Source organism: Cyprinodon tularosa, unplaced genomic scaffold (genome assembly GCF_016077235.1).
Source record: "Cyprinodon tularosa strain WSP-4 unplaced genomic scaffold, ASM1607723v1 ctg172, whole genome shotgun sequence".
Classification (NCBI taxonomy): Eukaryota; Metazoa; Chordata; class Actinopteri; order Cyprinodontiformes; family Cyprinodontidae; genus Cyprinodon; species Cyprinodon tularosa.
In genome coordinates, this window is record NW_024038551.1 from 184,794 (window position 1) to 210,223 (window position 25,430).

Here is a 25,430-nt window from a genome sequence, read left to right on the forward strand (position 1 = left end):
CCTTATTAATTAAAGCCCATCATGGTCCAGGTAATTGGTCTATTTCTAGAAACATGTTTTCTCCCATTTATAGTCTCCAGCAGTCCCATCCATCAAGCACTACTGGTGTTTAAAGGAGTTTTCAATGTTTCCAGCAGTGGTGACCTCCTCCTCACTCCGTGCTCCATTAATGTATTGATCTGTGGAACGACTCAGTCTGAAGAAATCAGGGACAGAAAACATTTAAATATGGTGCAGACTTACAGTTTAAGCTGCTTTATTAAACATTTTTATTTCTGTAACGGGTCGGCTCAGTAGTGCCAGCATATAAAACACGCTGCAGTTTCAGATTCAGTGAAGTTGATCTACAGTTTCATATGAGTTATATTAAATGTCTGAGGAATAATGATGCCGTCTGGATGCAGGTAACTTCGGTTCCCAGCTGTCTCCAATCCCTGCGTACGAACGGCTCAGACGACACCGCAGTCTGATTTTTTAACGGATCACGGCGGTTTGTAAATGGAGGTGGTGTAAATAAGCCCTCAGATCTCCTCTGCTGGGTTGGACTGCGGCAGGAGGAGGAAGAAAAACTGGAACCAATGAAAACGGATCTGCTGGTATGAAATGAAGGATCAAAAGGAAACCAGGTGGAGTGAAAGTTCTGACCGATTCTGTGGTTGAAACGTTTTGTTTAGGAACAGCTGAGCCCAGTGAGCGGCGCTGGGCGGCTGCAGGGCTCAGGAGGTCCATCGGTTTAAACTGGATCAGCACAGAGGAACCATCAGTTCATGTTAATGTCTGGACATGGCGGCCGTGGACCCACGTGGTTAAAGCAGGAGAGCCTTCTGTTTCCTGATACCAGCAATGTTCCGGTAACCAGCAGAGTAACTGAAGCCAATCATTTACATACAGAAAGAAAACAAAAAACAAAACTGGAAAAAAAATTTTTGGAGGAGGCTGTCGGCTTCAGTTCTGCTGTTCTGATGCGACCCGTCGCTCTGTCCTGGTCCTGATGGGAAGCACCGTGGCGTTCCCTGCAGGGAGGAAGCTCCTCCTCAGAGTTCAGCTCCTCAACGGTAACAGGAATGATCAATGATGGTGTTCGACGCCGCCTCACGGGATCAGGCGTCCGACTCCTCGCTGCTGTCGCGGCTGATCTCGATCTGCAGCGACGGAAGGTTGTCCAGTCGGCTCTTCTTGATCTTGTGGCTCCGGCGCTCCTGTTTCTGTTTGATCATGGCGCCCCACACCTTCTGCAGCGTTGAGTCGTCTTCCTCCTCCCGCTCCTCCTCCTCTTCTCCTTCTCCGTCGTCCCGCCTCCTGCTGCTGCCATCCTGCCGGTCTGAGCGCCCCCCCTCCCGGCGGCTGCGATGGCCGGTGCTGCCGTCATCTTTACTGCCAGAACCGAGTCTGCTCCACACAGCGCCTGCAGAAACAAGCAGGGGTCAGAGGACCAAACGGAAACGGTTTCAAAGCCGTGACATCAGGAAGTGAACTTCAATCAACACATTCGCCTGGAGAGCAAATCTCTGAGGCAGAATAAAGGAACCAAAAGAGGATTATTTCCCTGTCCAGAACGTCTGAACCTGGTGAACTGGTTCCTCCAGGTTCTACAGAGTTCTCAGTTCCTCCCACTCATTTTCTAGCCCTGATACTGAAGGACACAAGGAGCGTAAAGATCATTCCTAGACAGAGATACATGGAAAGGAAGAACACACGGAATGAAAGAAGGACGGACACACGGAAGGAGGGGAGGACAAAATCAATATGGAGGGAAAGAAAGGACACAGAGGAGGAAGCAGGGTAGGAAGGAGGTGGTTAACTTCTAACTGATCCAGACCTGGAAAGCTCTAGAGTCCAATTCCAGACTCTTCCAGGTTTAAATCAGGACGTTCTATCTGATGGTAGATTAAAGTTTTAACAGATTCCCGCTCAGAACATTTACTGGAGCAACAAAATCAGATAGAATCCATACTCGACTTCCTGTCTTTAGAGGCGTTGGTGTAGGTTCCTCTGCTGTCCTGGCTGGCCACGCCCAGCCGACGGTGCACGTCTCTGATTGGCTCCCTGGCTGGGGGCGTGTCTCTAGGAGAGACTGGGGACGGAGAGCGCCGTCTGTCTGGGGAGAAGCGTCTCTTTCCGAGCCGCTGTCTGACGTCTGCAGAGACAAAAGGTAGGTTTCCTTATAAGGATAAATATGAGGGACACCCGGACCCACGCCCGGGACACCCGGACCCACGCCTGGGACACCCAGATCTACCAGCTCACCTGTCCTCCCGCTGCTGGCCACAGGGGAGCGCCGTCTGTGCTGAGAGCTCCCCTGTCTCTTCTCCTCCAGAAGCTGCCGGACGTCGGTCACCTTAGGGGGTGAAGAGGCCTTGACCCGGTTCTGTGATCCTGACCCTCCAATCCGGTTCCTATTTCAGGGGAACAGGGTTCTGGTTAATCCTCTGACCGGACTTTTCTGCTGAGGCTCCTCTGTGTGGCTGGAGCTCTAGAAAGATCTGAAGTTTTCATTTTTTAATGTGGTTCTGGCGTGTCCAGTAAACCCGGATAAGGTGAGGTTCTGAATGATTGGGACAAAGCCAATTCACCAGTTTATGAATGTTCTGAACTAGTGGAGCGCTTTATGGAGTCAGGAGACGCTTCACTGTAACCACAGCTGCAGATGCAGCCTGGAAAGAGCTGCACCGCTGTAAACGGCGGAAAAAGACGAACATGCATGAACGGGTGGGGTGGGGGTCTCACCGGATGTTCTTCAGGTGACCTTCGATCTCGTCTGCGTACATCGTCATCTTCTTACTCTTTTTGGGCGACGGTGTGGAGATCATCTTCAGCTCCAGGTCATAGTCCATCTCGTCAGACTCTGACCACGGAGAAGGAGAACGCTCCACCCGACTCCGAATCCCCGCCCCCAGCGGGCGAGATCCGTCTCCTCTTTCCTTGTACTCCACCACCCTGTCGTCAGAGTCCATGTCTTCGTCACCCTGGTCGTCGTCCTCTTCATCTTCCTCCTCCTCCTCTTTGATGGGCTCCTCAGGCAGGTTGACCAGGTCAGCTGAGGACAAAGCAGAGGATTCTGGGTAACAGAGCCAACCTTTAATGGGCCGCTGGGCGTCAGGGAAGGCGTCTTACCGGAGTGTCGGTGGGTGTACGGCGGGGTGTGTCCCATGCTGTCCCCAATCAGAGGCTTCTTGCTCTTAATGACGTCCCGCTGGATGCGGCGGTTGTGGTAGCGCCTCTTCCTGATCAGACAGACAGGAAACAGTTGGAGGCCGAAGGGCCAATCAGAATCCCTGCAGGGGTTCCACAACCCGACGGTAACATTACAAAAAATTCAGTTGGGAAACCCAGCAGGTGGAGCGGCTTCCCTTTAGCCTGTCCTGGACCCTATGGACCGCCCCAATCAGATGTAGAAACAAACTTCCAGACATAAACAGTGATTTAATCTGATTAGAATCCAATGGACTATCTGGAAACTTCCTGATTTCTGCTGCATGTCTCAACTGTTAGCGTCTAACCTGAGGTTAACAACTGAACTGCAGCTGATCTCTGTTACAAACATTATCATTGATTATATATTTTCATTATATAATTATACTAATGGGGAAAACAACATATTAAATAAGAAATGCAGTAAAATTTGAGATAGACTGAATTAGCTTTTGTTTTTTTTCCTTTTACTGGTCGCTACGTCACATGTTCACCGGCAGATCAGTGGATTGAAGCTCAGGCCTTGCTGCTTCCTCCATCTTTTATTTATAAAGTTTTGGTTTTAATAAACATTTATTTCTTGTTTAAATGAAGTCTCTTGGATAATTTATAATTTTATCAAGTCAGTTCAGGAAGAAAAACCAATACTGAACAAAAACTTTTGATCAAAAAGTAGATTTGGTATTTATGTCTCGTAGTAACAGTTCATGATCCTGTGCTGGGCCGCTGTTCTTTTTGAAAGGAGAAGTTCGGTTATATTCAGAATTGAAACTTCTGAAAGTATTTTCAATATAAAATTATTACATACTGTTCAATAAATGATTTTCATAGCTTGACTGGAGGCATCCATGTTTGTCCAAGATCACTACTGCCACCTACTGGTTTGTGACGGCGCGGTATCGGCTGTTGATCAAGTCCCAGTGCTGTATCTGGTGTTTGTCACAACGCGCTATTATCCAAGTCATCTTGAAAACGTTCTTCTTCCAAATGTTGGCTACATACATACGTGTTTTTTCTCTGGCTAGAAGTTCGATGGCAAATCCTCCCTCTTCAAGTTGGCAATCCAACGACGAACCTGTCCGTAGGATGTATTCCAACATCCAGCTGCCATGCATGTGGGCATTGTCAGTTTAACTATAGCTCTGGTGAATTTCAATGGTGAAGTCCTCTGGAAATCTTCAATAATTGTTGTTGATTGCATATCAACAGATTTTGCTTGTAAACCGCGGAGAATGGCGCTAGGCTAACCGCACCGCGACGTCACTGCTGGAAGATGTCAGGTGTGACGTGTTACTATATTTGAGCAAAAATGGCCACTCCCAGACTCGGTGATCGCAACGAAAATTTATTTTATTTTTTCACTGATTAATGCTAAATTCATTAAATCACAGAAAACATATTAGTTTTAGGTATAGATAATGATCGATGGATTATTCTTGCTGACTGGACCTTTAAAGCTACACCTCAACTTCTAACCACCAGGGGGAGCGCCTGACCACTGCACCCGTCTGTTTATGAACCAGTTTGTGTCCTGGTTCTGGTATCGGACCAGTTTGGCCAGCTCCAGCAGTCCTGGAGTTCCTGACGAGGAAATATTCACCCTCTGGATGAAATCCTCCATCAAAGAACCAGAAACATGTCTGATCAGCTGAGGGTCAGAGCTAACAGCTGTTAGCTTAGTTAGCTGTGTTGTTCAAGGAGAGCTCAGACTGACGGAAAGCAGTGCTCTGAGTCAGATGATGAAGATGGATCATTTAATCTATTTCAGAGTAGGCTAATCTCAGGGTCAAAGGTTACCCTGTGTTGCTTCAGTTCTAACAGGAGGAACTACTCTGAGGGAAACCACTGATTCTGGTTCTTCTAGGCCACCTGTCAAACTTTAAGCATTATGGGATACAGAGGTTATGTTGATATTTTGTTCCACAGAGAAAAAAGGGTGTTTAGGTTTCCACGGAAACATAAGAGCAGCCAATGGCTGAACAGCGTGTGGCCTCACCAGGAGTTGCTGAGGATTCCCTTGATGCCTCCATAGTTGGGGTTCCCATACTTCATGTAGTATCTGCTGCGGCGAGCCGCTCCCAGCTCCTTCTTGTCGTCTGAGCGGGAAAAAGAGAAATGAGAAACCGGGTCCACTGCATTCAAACCAGAACCAGATCTCTGACTGAGCTGACCCAATTCAAGTCAGTTTATTTCTATGGGACCAATTCACATGTCATCTTAAGACAATTTAAACAATCATGGCCAAAAGTATTGAGAATGACACAAATATTACATTTTCACATGATCTGCTTCCCTCTGGTTTTCATGTGTGTATGTCAGATGTTGTCATTGCATGCAGAAATACAATTGCAATTATATTATGAGTAACAAAAGCTTTTAATGACAGAATGAGTTAATGCAGCAAGTCAATATTTGCAGTGTTGACCCCTGTACTTCAGGCCCTCTGCAATTCTCCCTGGCATGCTCTCAATCAACTTCTGGACCAAATCCTGACTGATAGGAGTCCATTCTTGCATAATCAATGCTTGCATTTTGTCAGAATTCCTAGGTCTTCGTTTGTCCACCCGTCTCTTGATGATTGACCACAAGTTTTCAATGGGATTAAGATCAGGGGAGTTTCCAGGCCATGGACCTAAAATCTCAGTTTTGTTCCCTGAGTCAGTTAGATATCACCTTTGCTTTATGGCAAGGTGCTCCATCATGCTGAAAAAAGGCATTGTTCATCACCAAACTGGACGGTTGGGAGAAGTTGCTCTCGGAGGACATTCTGGTACCATTCTTTATTCATGGCTGTGTTTTTAGGTAAGACTGTGAGAGAGCCGACTCCCTTTGCTGCAAAGCAACCCCACACATGAATGGTTTCAGGATGCTTTACAGTTGGCATGAGACAAGACTGGTGGTAGCTCTCACCTCGTCTTCTCCGAACAAGCTGTATTCCAGATGTCCCAAACAATGGGAAAGGGGATTCATCAGAGAAAGTGACTTTACCCCAGTCCTCAGCAGTCCACTCCCTGTACCTTTTGGAGAATATCAGTCTGTCGCTGATGTTTTTCCTGGAGAGAAGTGGCTTCTTTGCTGCCCTCCTTGAGACCAGGCCTTGCTCCAAGAGTCTCCGCCTCACAATGCGTGCAGATGCACTGACACCTGCCTGCTGTCATTCCTGAGCAAGCTCTGCACTGCTGGTAGCCCGATCTCGCAGCTGAAACACTTTTAAGAGACGGTCCTAGAGCTTGCTGGTCTTTCTTGGGCGCCCTGGAGCCTTTTTGGCAATAATGCAACCTCCTTGATTGTTGACTGCGGTACAATCTTTCTAGCTGCGATTCTCTTTCCTGTTCGGCCATTTTTGTGCAGTGCAATGATGAATGAACGTGTTTCTTTAGAGATAACCATGGTTCACAGAAGAGAAACAATGATGCCAAGCACCAGCCTCTTTTTAAAGTGTCCAGTGGTGTCATTCTTACTTAATCATGAGAGATTTATCTCCAGCCCTGTCCTCATCACCACCCACACCTGTGTTAATGGAGCAATCACTGAAACAATGTTAGCTGGTCCTTTCAATGAAGGGCTGCAATGACGTTGAAATGTGTTTTTGGGGATAAAGTTCATTTTCTAGGCAAATATTGACTTTGTAATTAATTGCTGTTATGCTGATCACTCTTTAGAACAGTCTGGAGCATATGCAAATTGCCGTTATAAGCATTAGACTTTGTAAATATTAACATTTGAATCAAATCTCAAAACGTTTGGCCATGACTGTAGAGACAATTCAACCAGATCATATAGTCAGATTAAAGGTCCAAAGGTTTCCATACAAGGAAAACCAGTCTGATGTTAACACTGGGAGAGTGGAGAACTGGTCCATTTTATCTGCTCACTTTTTTCGTTTTATTTCTGTCAGCCTTAATGGTTCAGGTCAACCAGCGGTTCTAAACCGTGGACCCCAGGATTCTGGATGTTTCTGCTACAGAACATCTGACCCAAACCGCTGCATTACTTCTAAAGCCGGACATAAACTTGTTCACACGCAGAGCGATATCCCCATGACGACTGACTGAAAATCAAACATGTTTGATTTTCTTCCAACCTCACGATTCCTGATCAGGAGGTGGTCATGAGAGGCTGATCTCCCCTCGTTACCCGCTGTACACCACACGAGTCACGATCAGGCTGAAATTCAGCCTGATTGATAAATTCTTGCACAAAAAAAATGTAAAATCATACTTTGTATGCCCGGCTTAATGCATGCAAGGTTCTGCAAAGCGTAAAAGTGTTCAGATGCATCAGGTGAGCAGTGACAGGAAGTGTTTTATTTACCCTGAGTGGCGAAGCGCAGGAACAGCTTGTTTCCTTTGAACGGTTTGATGGCCGGTCTGAGCTCGTTCCTCAGCAGAGACTCCCTCTCAGCGCGGGACAGGTCCTCCACCTGAGACACACACAATCCTTTGAAATGCATGACTTCCTTCAATCCTTTATGCCATCAAACATGTTCCAGGCCATGGACCTCCAAACTGATGGTGAGATGCAGCAGGGACCCCCTAATTATATATATTGTATGAAACTGTTATATCATACTGGTCCTATAGTCACTCTATTACAGACGGAGTCATTTAATGAAAGTAATTTCGCCCTGGGATTATTAAAGTATTTCTGATTCCGATTCCTGGTTGATGGGACAGGTGTTGTGAATGAAACGGTGCCCAGCTTGAAAGAGCTCCTGTGTGTCGCTGAATGTGTGCATTAATGACTGAAAGACATCTTCTGCCTCCATTTATCTGTTTACTACAGTGTGTTGAATTCATGTTAATGTGGATTTAAAGACATTTCAATTAGTGGAAAAAAATGCAGGGGGGAATATATAAAAAAGTCTGATCAATGAAAATATTCGCAATCCCCATGCAGTACCTCTGTGGACCCCTTACGGGTCGCGGACCCCCTGTTGAAGACCTCTGGATTAGGCCATTTAGCGCATGATAGATTAAAGTGAGTTCAGCAGTTTACACCTGCATGGCTTTTCCTCTCATGTCTTCCTCTTTACTAGACATCAAGAGATAATAGTTTGTTAAAGTAAATTTTTTATCAGTTTAAGGGAATCCCTCAGATCTGCTGCTGATGTTTGGGGTCGATTGTGTACGTTGATGTGGGGGTGGGGGATATATCAAATATACTCGTATCTCAAGTTATCCTACGCCATTAGTTAAAATGACTATCCCATCCATCGAGTACGAAGTCGCATGACAACATTAAGTCATCTGCATCTATTTCACTAAGAGTTTTATTTTTCCCCACACACTTCGAACGCATCATAAACCCCTCCTCTAAACAGGATTATTTTCTCAAACAAACAAAATATGGCGACAGCAGGTGTTTCAGCTGAGCAATATATGGCAGTAGTTTGGATTTTACGGCGAGGACGTTGAACAAAAGGTGGTCATTTGAAGGACGTGCCTCAAAAACTATTGCTGCAAAAGGTATGAGTACAAATTTATTCCATCGACTAAAAAGTGATGCGCAGCAAAATGAATGTTGTAAACCCTGCATGTCAGCGTCTCCCTGCTCACCAATTAAAATGTTAAATAAATCAGCTGTGAAGCCGATAATTTGTTTATCGAGCTTCTTTAAAATTCCCAACACAGAACGATAAATGCAAAGTTTTGAGATGCTCTAATAATGCTCATATTTTTGGACAGAACTTCCACTTTTGTCTTTGTAATTTGAGGTCAATTTCTTTTTTCATTCTGCTTTTTTTTTATTATGCACAAAGTGCTGTTGTTTATTCTGCAGTTTATTTAGTATTGCATGTTTTGCTTTATTTGCTGTTTGGTTGTTGGGATCTTGTTAAAGCTGTGATACTGTAACAGAAATACATCATGTGGCAGCATTATTAGTGAAACGCTTTGATCTGGTTAAAATAAAATGTTTTATTTGAAACCAAAGGTTTGAATGAGTATATCAGTGTATGCATTATTGTTTTTGAAGCTCATTTAAACATATAGTGAAATATATTGTGTATTGCCTTATCGCCCAAATATATTGCGATATTAGAATTTCCTCATATCGCCCAGCCCTAGGTTGATGCTGCTTTTCCTGCTTTTGAATGATTAAAAACGACGGGATGATAAATGTTACAGAGGTTTCTGAACAATACAAAAACCTTTATTGACAAATCAAGATGTTAACAATTGTCTGCAGATGGTGGAAGGGGTGATGCATGAGCTCCACCACATGAATTAATCGACTGAAATTGATAAATTTAAGCCAAGATCAGCCAAAAATAGTCTGGATGACAAAAGGTTTAATTGCGTTTCCTCCAGCATGACAGCCTGGTAACTGAGGAGCAGCGAGCAACGGAAACGTTGCTGGATATCTAAAGAAACGGGTGGATTTTTCTCTCAGTCTGTGTGTCTGTTCAATAATATCTTGAGTAATCAGACGTGTTTTTCTGACCAGAGTTCTTCATCTCTAACATTTTTCTCTCTCATTAAACCTTCAGCTACCAGCAGGTGTTCATCAGCTCGGTCAAACCGGCCGCCTGCCCTCACAGATCAGCTTCTCCTTACCTGTCCAGCCTCCACCTTCGTCCCCTCATTGTCCACACTCTTCTTCACCTCTTCCTCCTCCTCTTCATCCACCTCACCCTTCTCCTCCTCATCCTCGTCTTCGGATCCTTGGGCCTGAGGAGCTGCACCGTTCAAACAGCACACAGTTACCCAGAATGCACTGCAGCATTAGCCGGAACAGACTCAGGCCCTTTCTCAATTCACAAGAACGTGACCACGGACTCATTTCCTCACTAAAGGTGATTTATGCTTAGAAACCAGGCTGTCTGCGTGTGCGTTGTAGTTAACGTAGATATGTCCCGCCCCTTCAGTAGACACTCTGCTGCCCCTCTCCAAAATTGTAGGTGATCGCAGACAGGAGGTCTCTGATTGGTCAGATCTACATCCTCTCTACACTATGGGTACTTCCTGTTTGGTGCCTTACCGGCTTGTTTTGTTTGTATGATCGCCATTGTGGAAAACGATTCGTGAAGATGTATTAGCTAGAAGAGCGAGATGTGAAAGAACGCTGGGACCCTTTTCCCACCTGGATCGCCGCTCTTTTTCACCCTCATGTCCCTCCGATGTCGCACAAACTTGCCCCCACTTCCTCACCGCCTCGGCTGTAACTAGACCCACTGCTAGTTCGAGATCGTCCCTCTTGCGTTGTGGCGTGGAATAACAGCGCAGGCCACGCTTCAATATTGGGCATAAATCAAAAATATCTGCGACCAGCTCGCTGCGATACACGGCTGGGGAAGGATAACCAACCCAAGTGTGTTATTGACAAGAAAACAGGAAGGTTTGGACTCATAGAAAACGGGAGCCGCAGAATAAATATGGGACAATTGGAACAGAAGCGCACTCGTGATGTCACCGCATTCTCAAGATAATACATTCTTACTTTTTCCATTTAGTGGGAGAATAATAATGAACAGAGTCACATAAACACAAATCAAATTTACATTTTGCCAAATAAAACAAAAAAGATCACCGTCATAGCCAGCCATCCTTCACACACAGCTATGCCAAGAGAGGGCTGCTGCAGACGGGCTGCTGCAGACGGGCTGCTGCAGACGCGCTGCTGCAGACGCGCTGCTGCAGACGCGCTGCTGCAGACGGGCTGCTGCTAGCCTCGGAGGTCTGCTGGCTGCCATGGTCCACTCAACATTGGAACCTTTTTTTTTTGTTAAATTACGCACTAAATTAGTAAATGGGCCATATAGTGACGCTTAAAAGTATATTGTTCTTGCCTCAAATAATCTTAAAAAGTACTTTATTGAATGGCAAAAAAAAAAAAAAAAGAGAGAACTTTTAACATAATACTCTGAGCTCTGTGAGCGCTCCACTGGAAGCTGCTGCCACCGCAGTGCATGCTGGGACAGCTGTGAATCTAAATACAGAGGGCTGAGAACAACATCCAGGGATTTTGTTCGTTCTCGGTCTTCTTGTTGTTGTGAATTGGAACTCAGGCTGAGGGTGATGACGTTTCACGAGAACGCACAAGTACACACATTGAGAAACAGCCTCTGGTTCGAACTGACCTTTGCCCGGGTCGTCGGGATGTGTTCTGGACTCAGTCTCCGTGGCAACAGCCTCAGGGTCAGGCATCCTGCTGGCGTTGATCAGAGCTCTGATGCACGTGTCATCGTCCAGCCAAACCACGTTACCTAGGAAACGGTTAGACTGGGAATTAGGAGCGAGCTCGAGTTCTGGTCCAGGACAGCAGGTTCAAGTCAATCGCTATTATTTCTGGTTTCAGGGATTCATCAGAACCAGAACCTTTATAAAACAGGAAGTATAAACTATGAAGGATTTTCTCTGGTCCAATCGGGCCCAAATGATAAACCCAGAACCTGGACCTGCCAGCAGGTGGAGCTGAAGTTTTCAGAACAGGAATATGATGGAGCAGCTTGCAGAACAAGCCACCCTGACCATCGGGTCAGGGCTGCTGTGAACTGAACCCAGACTGAAGCTCCAGCACCAGAACCAACACCTGACATGGACCATCAGAGACCACTGGGCAGGCAGCAGAGGGGAAACCAGCCGTGAAGCACGGCGGTGGCAGCATCATGCTGTCAGCCTGTTTGACAACAAGAACATGAGGTTCTGACCCAACTCAGATAGATGTTCATCTCTACTCCCCGATGAGAAACTCCTGGAAGGGTTTCTACGGATCGGAGCAGGTGAAAAACCAGGTTCTGGTTCGGTTCCGAGCATGGAACCAGCCAGCTAAATGGACTCTTTCAATTCTGGGTCCAAATGTTCTGCTAAAATGTTCTGCTGAAAGCTTCTTGGTGAAGAACCACTGATCTGACCCAGTTATGCCAGTCAGCGGTTCTGGTCCCAGCTGGGACCAACTGGCAGCCGTGATTCTGAGCCCACAACCCGCCTGGTTCTGACCGTGTTCTGGACTCACAGGCGGTGTCGTTGATCCACTCGATGTGCGCTGGAGGATACTCCTTAAAGTAGCCGAAGACGTCCTGGGTGCTCATGTCGTCCACGCCCGTCACGTGGATCGCCTCCATCCGCAGCCTGGGGATGGCTGGGCACCACAGAAGAAGACCAAAGGTTAGAACGGCGGCAGCTCCCTGTCGGCGAGCATGAGCAGACAGGGCGCCGCCTCGCACCTTTCTTCATCGCCTCTTTATCCAGGAAGACGTTCCTCTGAGCCACCGTCTCCTCACAGCGGAAATGGAAGCGTCTGGCCCGCTTCTCCTTCCTCTCAATGGCTTCCTGCAGCGCAAAAAGGGTCGCACAGAACATTAAGCAGTGGTTTGTTTGGTCATGTGATGATGATGTCAGGTTAAATGAACCTCTGGAGCCTGAAGCCTGGTCCCGTTTCCCTTTTTAGGTTCATTCCCATTAGTTCTCTCAAAGTTTAACACAGAAAGGCAATAAGAGAAACGTCAGAACTTATTATTTATATCTACAAACAACAAAAACGCTAAAAAAATGGAATCTTAATGTAAATCATTGTCCTTAATAAGGGTGGAATTCAGTTTGTCTGTTTAGCTGAAACCAGGTAGAAACGAAATATCTGGATTTTATATGAACAATCTTAAAGTTAATTAACCTTGAAAATAGAAAAAAAACAAAAACAAGGAACTACTTTACTTTACAGAAACATCTGAATATCTGCTTCAGCTCATCTCTGCTCCACCAGTCTATAGAGGTACACTTAACGAGTGGATCTATTGTTTTTAATTTTATTTTCTACATTGCAAAAAACTATCTAAAAATGAGTAAAAATGTATTTAATGAAGTGCATTTACCATTAATTTAAGCAGGTAAATAAGATGCTTTGCCAATGGAATGAGTATTTTTACTCCTAAAACAAGATATTTAGCTAATATACACTTGAAATAAGAAAACCATTTTTTTTTTTTATTAAATGTAAACTGTCTTGCTCCATTGGCAAAGTGTCTCACCTCCTTAATTCAAGAAAAAAAAGCACTTATTTTAAGAAAATAATGACTTATTGAGATTATAATTTTTGCAGTGTAAATCGACAGCAGCTGTTAGCTTTACTTGGACACCAAAATGATTATTGCTGAAAAAACTCAGCTTTTGGTGAGCAGACTTAGCACTAACAAGAGAGGAACATCTTATGAGGTTAGAGCAGACGGGCTGCTTTCAGACATGATCAACATTTAATACTCCAATCTGTCCTTATTTAAACACCCAGTTTGTCTGAGTTTACTTTGATCCTTTCTTAGCCATTTATCTCAAACCAACTTCAGGATCGCTTCATTATTTAGTTAACAGTCTGGAGGAAATGAACTAGAGCCACTGAGCTTCAGTAGGAGGGATCGTTCCTCAGAGTTCCCACCACCCTGAGCTTCAGGAAGTTTGTTTACATTTCCAGAGCAGTTTTTTTTCTCTGAAATTTAACACATTTGAAGCAGATGTTCCTAAATTATTTCAGCTTGCGAGCCAAAAATATACATCTAGTAACTTAAATTTATATTATCTACAAATACAAAGGGAAGTACTTTGAATTAACTTTTTTTTCTTTTTTTTTTCGAACATGCAAGAGAAAAACAAAAAAAAAAAACAATAAAACAATGTTTAAAAACATTGGAGAGAAAAACAACAAATTCATTTCCTAAATTAATATACCTCTATTACATGTGCAAAATACACTTTATATTCCTCAGGGATCACATTATGAGGATAATGACAAGCCCCTAACGACCCCTCTTAGAGCCCTAAGAAGCCCAGAGTCAGGCCCCGTCCACACGAAGCCGAACCCTGGCCTAAACGCACAAATTTTTCACCAAACCAGCCTCTCATCCACACGAAGCCGGCGTTTCGGGGGTCTGTAAACGGTCTTTTTTTATTCAGCCTTCAGAGTGGGAAGATTTTGAAACGCCGTTTTCGCGTATCCATCTTTAAGCTCTAACCGCATTTTTTTTTTTTACACGCATTCGTCATAGCGTCGCCTCTAAACACGCATGCGCGACACAGTATCACAACAACATTGGCGCCGTACTGTGTTGAATGGTTGCTGCTCATGCTACTCACCCTGCTGTCGGGCTTACAACAGAATCTTCTTCTTCTGGAATATCTCCAGGAAGAACAGAGCAATATCGACGACATAGTTCAGCACCTGAATTTGACTAAACCACGAATATGGACCCGCAGGGCAACCATGTATAAATATTAGTGCGCATGCCCAACATTTCGTTGCCTATTTTTGCTTTGGCACCACAGCGCCACTTACAGGCCTGGCATACATTTTGCAGCGTTTTCATGCATTCGTGTGGACCATCACATTTATTTTACGTCTCCGTCTTTACGACAAACGTTTTGGAAAATATCAGCGTTTCGTGTTCGTTTTGACTTCGTGTGGACGGGGCCTCAGTTATCCTCTCCGTCTAATGAGCGGAGCTCCAGAGGTGCTGCACTCATCCTGTCCTTCCTAGGGTTTGGTTAGATGACGGATGTTTGGGTTTACCTTCGAGTTCACATCGATCCCAGTGATGAAGGCTCCAGCTTTGTTCTCATACCTTCGGCTGGTGTCCTGCAAATCAGACAGGATGCAGCAGAAGTTTTAATTCAATTCAGTTTATTTCTATAGCACCAATTAACAACAGATCTCATCTCAAGGCACTTTACAGTTCACCAGATCATCCAGTCAAATTGATTCAAAGTTTTGTATCTAAGGAAATCCAGTTGATTGCATCGACTCATTGACTCGAATACAATCCCTCACACTAAGCATGCTTGTAGCGACAGTGGAGAGGAAAAACTCCCTTTTAACAGGAAGAAACCTCCAGCAGAACCAGGCTCAGTGTGAGTGGCCATCTGCTGAGGCAGACTGGGGTTCAAGGAAACAAAGCAGAGACACAAAAAGTAGCTGTAAGAGGCGCCCCATCCAGAAAACACACAGCCAGGCAGACGAACTCCCAGCCAGCTCCCATGCCAGAGGATGAAGAGAGCACATCCAGTTAGTCACAGACAGAGAAACAGGACTACACTGGAAAAACAGGCTGATCTCCAACATCTATAAACAAAGGTGTTGATGGCAGCAGCACAGCTGATATTTCTCTCCAGGATGGAGTCAATGCCAAACAAGCGTGTTTGTTTTTAACAAGAAACATCTCTAAGCTAACCTGGTGGAGGAACCCAGCAGGAGATCAACCCACGCCATGGATTAGAAACTAAACTGCTGAGCTCTTTTCTACATGCTGACCGTTTTATTTTATTTTCTTTATGTTTTTAACGAGCAAAGGAATAATAGACAAACTCTTTTATAATGTGCTGCAGTTAAATCCAGTTAACCAGCGCCTGACTAACTCCCGGAAGGAGCCGGTGCTCCGTGTCCCCGCATGCTGCTTCCTCACACCGCCCAGCCGGCTGTATCCTAATCCAGTCCCCGGTCTGCCTGCGGCCTACAGGCGGACACTCACCGGTAGCAGCTCCTTCAGGGAGCGGTTAACCGACACATCCTCCGGCTCCAGCTCTCCCTCCTCCACCTCCATCGGTTCGGCCTCCCGACCATCTCTGTCAGACTCGGAGTCAGAGTCCGACTCTGAGCGCTCCGAGCCGCTGTCGGATTTCACCGAGACTTGCAAGCTGCGCACCGCCGCCATGATGCTAACTGCTACTGGGCTCCGTCACCATTTATTATCTTCTTCTTCTTCTGTGTTTTTCTGTGTCGCCCCCTAGCGTTCGATTTGCTTTATTGATGGAGTTGGGTTTTTTTGTCCATACAGTTTAATAACGATATGATATTCAAAGTTAAATGTATATTTATAATAAGTTTATACCTTGGATATTTTTTATTCATACACATATGTATTAGTGATGGGTCCACAAAGCGTTTCGACACATTGGCAAACTGTATTGATTTTTGTTTTGATACGATAATTTGATGTCCTATATTAAATTCATGTTTAAAACCATTGTTTGCTTTTCAGATAAATTTTTAGACAATCCATCAATTTGAACAGAAAACAGTAAACTTTAAGTGAGCATGTGGGACTAGGATTTATTTATTTATTTAAGATTACTACACTATTAACAGCAAACTAAGAATTCAGATAAGTTGAGGGATAACTAAGAGGAACAGGATGACACAGCAAGAATATTAAATCCAATATGAGATCAGAATGATCCTGCTCCCCTAAAACCTTTCTTTTTCCTTGAGGATGATCCAGCAGGTGTTTTTCTTTTTGGCAGATTTGTTGTATTAACAGATGCACTTATAAAGACAGTTTAGGGCATCAGTCAGTCTGAAACTATGGCAAGCCAAGAGTGCCACTGTTTGCGTCTAATTATCACACTGAGATTGAAACTCACCAGCTAAATGCGCCCATTTTGCGATTTTTTTTTCACGTCTTTTACCAGCAAGCACCGCTTTTTACGTCCGTCATGATGACAAGCCCCGAATCAGGAATGTCTGTTTTGACATGTCACTACACGTGTCTTGGACGCGGGTCTTGCGGTAACATCATGACGGATGTAAAAAGCGCCGCATGTAAGTAAAAGATGGCAAAAAAAGCGGTGAAATTTTGGAAAACGGGCGCTTTTAGTGGGTGAATTTTAATGCTAACGTGATAATTAGATGCAAACAGTGGCACTCTTGGCTTGCCATATAACAGCTTGCGTATCCGCCATATGACTTTCTTGAAACGATATGCGCACCGACACAGGATTTTGCTGCTAGAGCTCGACACATGCACCGCCAAATTGGAGTTGCCGGATTCATCACTAATATGCATATTTTATTTTATTTTTGCTCGTCTCTATTTTAGAAAAACAAACCAATTAAAAAAGTTAAAAGGTCATTTTTTTATTCTATATTCTATGAAAAAAACGAGTACCAGGAAAACCATCCTGGAGCCTGGGTCCGCGGCGATATTTCTCCTGGAGAGAAATATCAGCTGTGCTGCTTCCATCAACACAACACCCTTGTTTATAGATGTTGGCGATCGGCCTCTTTTCCATTGTAGCCCTGATTCTCTGACTGTGACTAACTGGATGTGCTCTCTTCATCCTCTGACATAGGAGCTGGCTCAGAGCTCGTCTGCCTGGCTGTGTGTTTCCTGGACGGGGCCGCCTTTTACAGCTGCTTTTTCTATCTCTGCTTCTGTCTCTTTGAACCCCAGTCGGCCTCAGCAGATGGCCGCTCACACTGAGCCTGGTTCTGCTGGAGGTTTCATCCAGTTAAAAGGGAGTTTTTCCTCTCCACTGTCGCTACAAGCATGCTTAGTGTGAGGGATTGCATTCGAGTCAATGAGTCGATGCAATAAACTGGTTTTTCTTAGATAGAAAACTTTGAATCAATTTGACTGTATGATCTGGTTGAACTGTAAAGTGCCTTGAGATGACATGCTGTGAATTGGCGCTATAGAAATAAACTGAATTGAATTGAAAATTATTTTAGTTCAGTTGTAGATATACAGTTTAAATCAGTTCCAATTAACATAGGTAAAATGCGAAACAACTCATTTTGTTACACAATTTAGAAAAATTGTTAGAAAACTGCAGATCTTCTTAAGGTGCGTTCACACTGAACACAAAAACTGCAAAGTTTGTCTGCTTTTGCTCACCTTGAAATTCGCCTGGCCAGCAACACGAACAGGAAGCCTTTGACTGACATGTATCACTTATCCAACGTAACGCAAACATTGGAAAAGCCTCTGCCACTGTCCTCTTCACTTATGGTTGATGAGCTGTCAGTCAAAGGCTTCCTGACACTACTTCTCATGTGTTTGTGTCTGCAAGGTCCAGTCAGAAGGAGAGCAATTTTCTCCTCTTGCAGCGCCAGTTTCTCACACGTGTGGCTTTGTTGTGTGGTGGTAGATAAACCATGCTCAGAAGTAGTGCAACATATATGCGAGTCTGTTTATTTTGCTCACTGGCATTTTGAAATAGATGTGACGCCATAGATGGTCGTTGGTTTCACCTCATCATGGTGGACATGGGTCGACATGGCGATTGGCAGTGTTTTTTTATTTATTTTGAAAGCAGAACAAAGCTGTTGGAGTTTCCCAGGTTCACCAGATTCCCAGAGACAGAACCAGCAGGGGCGTCTCTAGGTTTAAGAAACAAGGGTGGCTCAGCCCCTAGAAGATAATTTGCGCTACGCGCGCGCCGAATTTTTTCAGTGCACCTGCTAAGGCGTTGTCTAAGACAAGGGTGTAACTTTGTGTTGAAAGTTGGTGGGGACGGCTCATAAGGAAAGGGAGCTACCTGCTCGACGCCTTTTTTTTTTTGTTGGAAAGGATAAAGCCAAAAAAATGCGAATAACATTTATCAATTTAATGCTTACAGTTGAAAACATAACTGTTACAATATTCACTTATATATTTTGTGCAAAAAATATCACATAAATCTAAACAGACAGTACAAATCAAAGAAATCAAATAAATATATCAATTTTGTAGAACATTTATTGACAGTCAATTTTGGGTCACTTTTTAAAATTAATTTACTTTTAAACCAGGACTCGGACAAGATCTTATGGGGCCTTAAGCAGAATATAATTAAGCAACTCCGTCTTTCTGTCAAGAACATCCACTAGCAGGGTATCCAGGGGGGGATTTACCATTAGGCAATACTAGGCAGTTGCCCAGGGCCCCAAGTTCCTGGGGGCCCCATAAAACTCTGTTTCCATGTATGGTTAATACAACTAATCCTTATTTGTGCACATTAATTATGTTTTTGATAAAAATCCTTTGGCTAAAATGCCATCAGAACGCTGATAAATAGAGAGGAAAAAGGGACAAGAAGAGAGGGACAAAACCTAGAACAAATAATGGATGTCTATTCTATTAACATTTCTCTATCTGTAGAATGGGTCTGTTTTATGGGTTTTCTTCTCAGGGGGCCCCCTGCCTGTCTTTGCCTAGGGCCCCAAATTTCCTAAATCCGCCCCTGAGGGTATCAATACTGATTTGATAGAATCTGGGAGAGCGGACTATGTTCAACCATCCATTTTCTTTAACCTTATCCCTCAGTGGGATCAGGAGGTGCTGGTGCATATCTCTAGCCACGTTCTGGGTGAGAGGTGGGATCACCCTGGACAGGTCACCAGTCGCAGTATGTTCAACCAGCTTAAAAGTAATCTGTAATCAGATTTATTATTTGCACTTTTACTAAGTGAACTTTCTAACTCCCTTAAATCTGAAATTCCAATGCCAAAATTGTTTAAATCTTTTATCTTTGGACCCCCTGCAGAGTGGCGTCACACCTGCAAGATCCTTTTCTTACCTTCCTGCTAGATTGCAAAAAGCAGCTTGCTCATGAGTTGTCAACATAACACGCTAAATCTTAAATGTACTTGTACATATAAAAGAAAAAGGGGCGCAGTGCTTGCTACTGAATGGCAACACTATCAAGGTCAGGAAAAGGTTTTAAGTGAAGCCGGGATTAAAACAGTAGCTACAAGAAGCTTCAAATAAAAGGTGTTCTTTATGTTCAACCTAAACACCAACTCCGATAGACCATCAGTAGAGCAGGTGTTTAAATTAATCAATCACTGCTGCGAAAGCTTATAGCAGTGAAAGCTAATATACCACAGCCATCACTTAATAAACGCAAAATAAACAACCCTCTAAAAACGGAAAACTGTAATGGACTGAAAGTCCTGTTTTTTATGTGGGAAATTATTTGCGTGTGTTTTAGTATAATTCTGATATATTGGCGCTGTTGTCTGTTTCTATGGCAACAGATATACACAGCACAAAGCAAAATACGTGTACAAAATCCAGACCAGTCCTTAAGGAAGTTACGCCTATGATTGTTCAGATTAACTTGTCTTCTTTATGGCTTTTATTCGGTGCTTTACTGCATTTGTTTTGGGAAAATATGAGGAAAAAATAAATACAGAAAAAAAAAATATTTTTTTTAAAATCGCAAAATAATTATAGGGTGGCTAATGCCAAAGAAAGGGTGACTGAAGCCACCCTTAAATAGGTCTAACGACGCTTATGGGAACCAGTATAGGGGGATACCACCACTGAAACAGAGGCTAGGTCTAGATCACAGCCGGTTTCCACGGCATTTCCACCGTTCCACGACTCAGTTTGGGGCCCTGCTGTCCTTCTTTGGGGGGATGAATCACCCGGTAATCAGAGGGTTAGGTGAAACTGAGACAGGAGCAGCTGGAAAGGAGTGAGAGAAAAAAACTGGCAGAGAAAAAACTGAACCGGGACAGACAGACAGACAGTGGCAAGTTAAGGAGAGAAGGCCTTGACTGTCTGCACTGGAGGTAAGACGAAGAAACGGTCCATCAAGGGCTAAATAAATACGGCTTTTTAAAAAGCTTTAAGAGCATTCTCACTTCACCCTTTGTCAACAGTATTTTCTCTATTTCCATTTTTAATAAGCTTGTCTCCGCCTCTGTAGCTAGCAGCCAAATCCAGTCCCTGACTGGATTTTGCCACGCGAATGTAAACAAGAGTTCAGATTTTTTAAACTTTATTAGCCGGTGAGGTGGCGATCAAATGTCGCTAACTTTGCAAAAAATCGTGCGGTTCACCTCCCTAATTTCGCCAACTTTGCCTCACTCGGGTTAGCTCCAATTTGCTGCGCTCCAGATCCGCTCTTTTACATAGATAGCAGAATTCACGTTCGGCGTATGCGAGCTTGACTCAGACAATCTGAGTACGGAAGGTTGCTTAGTTCTTTCAAACAAAATGAAAGTGTGGTTTTCAAGTGAAAATCAGACTTTGAATCCATGATATTTAAAGGAAAATTGTCCAATTTCTTCCTCCAAGGTCGGAACTTTGTTCCAAATGATCCATTTCTAGTGCAAATAAACATTTTCCATTGTTAACGGTTGATATTTCAATTAACCTTCTGGCTTCGTTCTTTTTTTTTTAATTACTTTTATCTCTTTGGCCCAGATAGGGTAAAGTGAAATATGTTCTTGCTGTGTGTTATTTTGAAAAGTTGTAAAATAAAATCTTAAAAAGAATAAGCACTTGAGCCTTTAAAAAAAATACTTTTTATTGTTACCGGTACTTGAGTAACTTGTTGGAGTGCTACATTATCCTCTTAATTCAGTACAAATATGGTGTGTTGTTCCTATTTGAGTGCAGTTTTTGGGTACTATGCTGACCTCTGGGCAAAGTATATGACGATTTGAGTACCAGCATCTGACGGCAGGAAACCTGAAGGCTGTCAGCTCAGATATTCTAGCATTCTGACTGCTGAGTTCCAGGTTCTGGGGTAAATTAAATACAAAGTTTTACCTGAGAGAGAGTGGCTGTGATGTAGACGTATACCAGGCTACATGAACCAGTTTAAATGGGAACATTCAACTGCAGTAAACATATTTCAGCCCCTAGAGGGCAGCACTAGAGCTGTCAAATTTTGGGGAATTAAACATGCTTACATAAAAATGTTTAGACTTTCATTTAAACATAAATATGGCATCCGGTTTATCTGACAGAAAGTTGATTTTAAGTTATTTTACTCTTTAACGTTTGATTTGCCGATTTAGCTGCACATTAATAGCCTAGTAAACTAGCCCCACCTGCCAGTGGCCAAAATCATTTTAGCCTGTGAGTTTGGTCTAGCCTCGATCAATGCCCCAGGCCCTAGAACTGGCGGGCCAGATTACAACGCAGAGATGTGTTTTGTAATTTCTGGATCCAAAGCGGGCGGGATTTTGAGGGCGTGACAACAAAGGTGCACGACGCTGGAGAAAGCACAACAAGGAAGATGGCAATGACTATTCAACAGTTTGACTCAGCTTTGGAATCAGTCTTGGAAGGATTAGACTTGGAGTTTTCGTTGAAACGTGAGCAGGAAGAGGCTCAATGCTCATTCATATTTAAGAAGGACTTATTCGCCATTTTACCGACAGGCTGTTTGTTTACACTCCCCCACCAGCTTTCTGTCGCATTTACTACGTCACAGTCAGTTGCGCACATTGGTCAGATCTTTGGCCAATAGGCACAGACATGGTTTGAAAGACAACGCGTTGTTCTCATTAACAATCTTCCAATCTCTCATTGATCGGGGCCAGACTAAAATACACATTTAATCTCACGTTTAGTCTGGTTTATCAGGCTAGCACATTAGTGCAAAAACAGACAGAACTGAGTTCCCCCACTGTGGGTCAGTAAGGGCTAAATCTGTTCTATTCTATTCTATTCTATTCTATTCTATTCTATTCTATTCTATTCTATTCTATTCTATTCTGAAGAACTGAATGTTGTTCCCTTTAGACATTTCACAGCAGTGGTTTTTAAAGTGGGGGCATTTACAATAAATCAGCCTTCCTGTGTCACTCTGGCTTTTTAAATATAAAGCAGCTCAAGTTACAACACAAAGTGTGATACCACCTGGGCATAGAGCTGCCTATGACACAGACAGACATCAAGCCCCGCCCACCCACTACACAGACACTTTAGAAGATTTATGGCTTCTGTTATTTTTGTTGAAAACTTTGGAATTCAATCAGAAAAATGATACAGCTTAGAAAAAAATGTTCTTATGCTAAATATATGTAAAGGTAATTTAACATAACAGTAATTACAAATAAGGAAAAAACATCCAAAAAGTTCTCTTTCTCTATATATAATTTAGCTTTGTCTGATAGTTTTTCCCCTCCAGAAGCTGATGCTGAGTGCTGCCGTTTGGAAACGTCTGCTTCAGGGCAACATCCATGAAGCTCTGATAAAACTTTAAAACAACCCTGAAAAACATGGATCAGAGAGCAGCAGAAAAATAATCGCACACAAAACAAATGAAATAAGTTGGAAACAGAGTGCAAAGGATCCAGAAAGTTTATAGCATCAGATTTTACATGTCACAGTTTTCCTTCATGCTGAAAGACGCAAACACAGCTGACTGACATCTTAGTGTTTTAGCATCGGCAGCTGGTCCCTCGCTAAAAAAACAAAAACAAAGTCTTAATAAGAAAACCAGCCAAAAGACTTGATACAACGAGGAAAGAGTTTTAGTGCAAATATGTATTATAATGGCATCCAGCCAGTAAATGTTAGCTCTTCATACAGCGATCAGACAGAGAGGACGACCACAGAGATGAAGGACATGAGTGCAAAACATCCGCCTTTGCTTCAAATGGCAGTGAAGGTTTATTGTCATTTTCTGATTCCTTCCGTCAGATTCAGAAATGAAACATCCACCAAAAGACATGAAGATAAACAACAGATTTCTGCTGTTTCCCTGAACTCAACACTGAAAGTTAAAAGTCACACGAGATGGACAGGTGTGGAAGAAATATCACTGAACTTCACTGATAATGTACTGAGAAGAATGACCACAGATGGAGAATCTCTGTTTTTTCTCCTCACATAAAACTCAAAGCTTGCAGAATAAAAGACTGAAGCAGATTTCAGAATGTTGGAGGAGAACTGACTCCCACTGAAGTCACAATAATAATTTAGTCTCATTATGTGTGTAGAAACACTTTTCTGTCAAAGAAAGAAAGAAACCAACATGCAGAACAGCCTTACATGCTGGTTTATGATCTTGAAGTCATCTGGATAATGAACATCTCCATCTCCTCACATGAACATTCAACCAGATGTTTCAATAAAGATCTGAGCTGCTGGATCTGCCTGGTTCTGCAAAATGGTTCTGACCTTATAAGCTGCACTAGCAGTTCTGGGCCGGTCCACAAACATCTGATGCAAATTGGCTGAAATGACATCTGCTCTGAGAACCTGCTGGTCTGAAGGACATCCTGCAGGTTTCTATGTGTAGGAACTTGTGGGAAATGTTGAGCTTCTATGTGTCTCCATGAGGACAAACCCTACCAGAGGTCCAATTATGTCTCCTCCACTGATCTGTTCACGCTAACAGAGAAAAGCTTACAGAGAAACAAAGTTTAGGCTTGTGAGCACATGTGGATGTTTAACAAGCTAAAACCACACATGGAACATGTTCTGCACGCATGCTACATCTGGTTTAATATGTGAATCACATGTGAAATGCTTCCTCCACATGTGATTGTCATGTGCATAGGTTGGTAGCAATGCCTGGCAGTATTCTCCACACGTGAACCTGGAGACTAGCAGTGTTCTGTCCCTCCAGCTGAGAGCAGAATCCTTTAGCTCCTCCACCTTTATCTGTAGATGCATTTACTGCTTGTTGGAGAAAACATTTTCTTTTTTCCACTGGTTGTTCTATTTTGTATTATTTCCTTTTTTCTTGCAGGGGTTAGCACAATCACTACAACAGAGAGGAGTTAAAAGGTTCCTCTGCAGCCAGTGAAGTCCCTGCTTTCTTTTGACCTGACTGATCACTGTTCGGTAGCATGTATCCTTCTTTGTGTCCATGTGGGGTGGATGTATTAGTGGGTGGGTGACTGATGTTATTATTATGCTCTACTTTTACAAGGATAAAATAAAGCTACTTTGAACCCCATTAAACCTTGTCTGTCTCCCTTTTTTTGTAACCTCTGACTCAGGTTTCAAAGTTGGGGGCTTGTCCGGGATTATCTGACTGGTTGTTGTTTTAATTTTTTGTCCTCCAATTTCTTTTCTCTCGGCTGAAAGTATCCCTGGCTCAGTTGTTCTATGTCCAACTGACACCGAGCCATTGCTGCCTTTAAAGAAGCATAACACAATAGTTCACCACTAGGCGGGGCTGTTGAGCACTGCCTGTACACCAACCAGTTGTGTGACTGTTTCATATAATTCTGTTTTTCTGGGGCTGTTCGCCATTTAGCTCCTATGATACTTGTGTCTGCCTGTACATGGAGGGGCTAAGCCATACTGCTATGTACGGCTTGTAAACATAAAACTGACAACACACAAAAACAGTGTGTGATGTCACACCGTATTCCATCTATTTAGTTCTTCACATCACTATATTTATTTTTTTCTATAAAAATCAAGGAATTATTCGTATTGCTTTCGATTTCTCTGTGACATAGAAAGTACAACTGGCTTAATGGCTGCTCTGTCCTCTCCCCCACCAGCTGGTCCAGGGTGGCTGCTTTTAGAGAGTCTGGTTCTGTTTTTCTAGAGAGTTGCTTCCTGTTTTTCTCCACATGCTCATGGGGAGGGATTGCTGCAGTGGCTGAGTCCAATTTATTATGATCATATTTATGGTTGTTTAGTGTTGATTGTTCCTGACTTTGGCCACCAGAGGTCCTCAGTCACCCTCTCATGCCCTATCATTCTTCCTCCTTGTTTATTTTCTCCAGTTTTCTATATGTGAACTCTGGTTTGTCTAAAATCGAACATCTACCCTGAAGGCCTGATGATG

The 25,430-nt window shown here is 43.4% G+C and overlaps 1 protein-coding gene across 2 annotated transcripts; it reads right to left on the minus strand.

The window, feature by feature from the left end:
* Window positions 1-225: 225 nt before the first annotated feature.
* Window positions 226-15,873, minus strand: ncbp3 (nuclear cap binding subunit 3). 2 transcript variants are annotated; one of them, XM_038281574.1, is made up of 13 exons: window positions 15,644-15,873; window positions 14,689-14,754; window positions 12,359-12,464; window positions 12,148-12,273; window positions 11,273-11,398; window positions 9,750-9,871; window positions 7,507-7,615; window positions 5,189-5,288; window positions 3,115-3,293; window positions 2,728-3,037; window positions 2,248-2,396; window positions 1,955-2,137; window positions 226-1,405 (listed from the first exon to the last, which is right to left on the minus strand). In XM_038281574.1, the coding sequence occupies exons 1-13, from the start codon at window positions 15,824-15,826 to the stop codon at window positions 1,101-1,103; spliced, it is 2,064 nt and encodes a 687-aa protein (XP_038137502.1). In that variant the 5' UTR covers window positions 15,827-15,873; the 3' UTR covers window positions 226-1,100. The 2 variants fall into 2 exon arrangements, with proteins under 2 accessions (XP_038137502.1, XP_038137503.1); XM_038281575.1 differs by having other exon boundaries at window positions 3,115-3,224; window positions 15,644-15,872.
* Window positions 15,874-25,430: the final 9,557 nt, after the last annotated feature.

Bases quoted from the DNA above. Each gene is read 5' to 3' on its own strand.
- ncbp3 (XM_038281574.1), bottom strand. From the start codon at position 15,826: ATGGCGGCGGTGCGCAGCTTGCAAGTCTCGGTGAAATCCGACAGCGGC. The intron at 3,038-3,114 runs GTAAGACGCCTT...CTTTGTCCTCAG, and splicing joins GTACACCCACCGACACTCCG to CTGACCTGGTCAACCTGCCT. The intron at 1,406-1,954 runs GTATGGATTCTA...TTGTTTCTGCAG, and splicing joins CTCTAAAGACAGGAAGTCGA to GCGCTGTGTGGAGCAGACTC.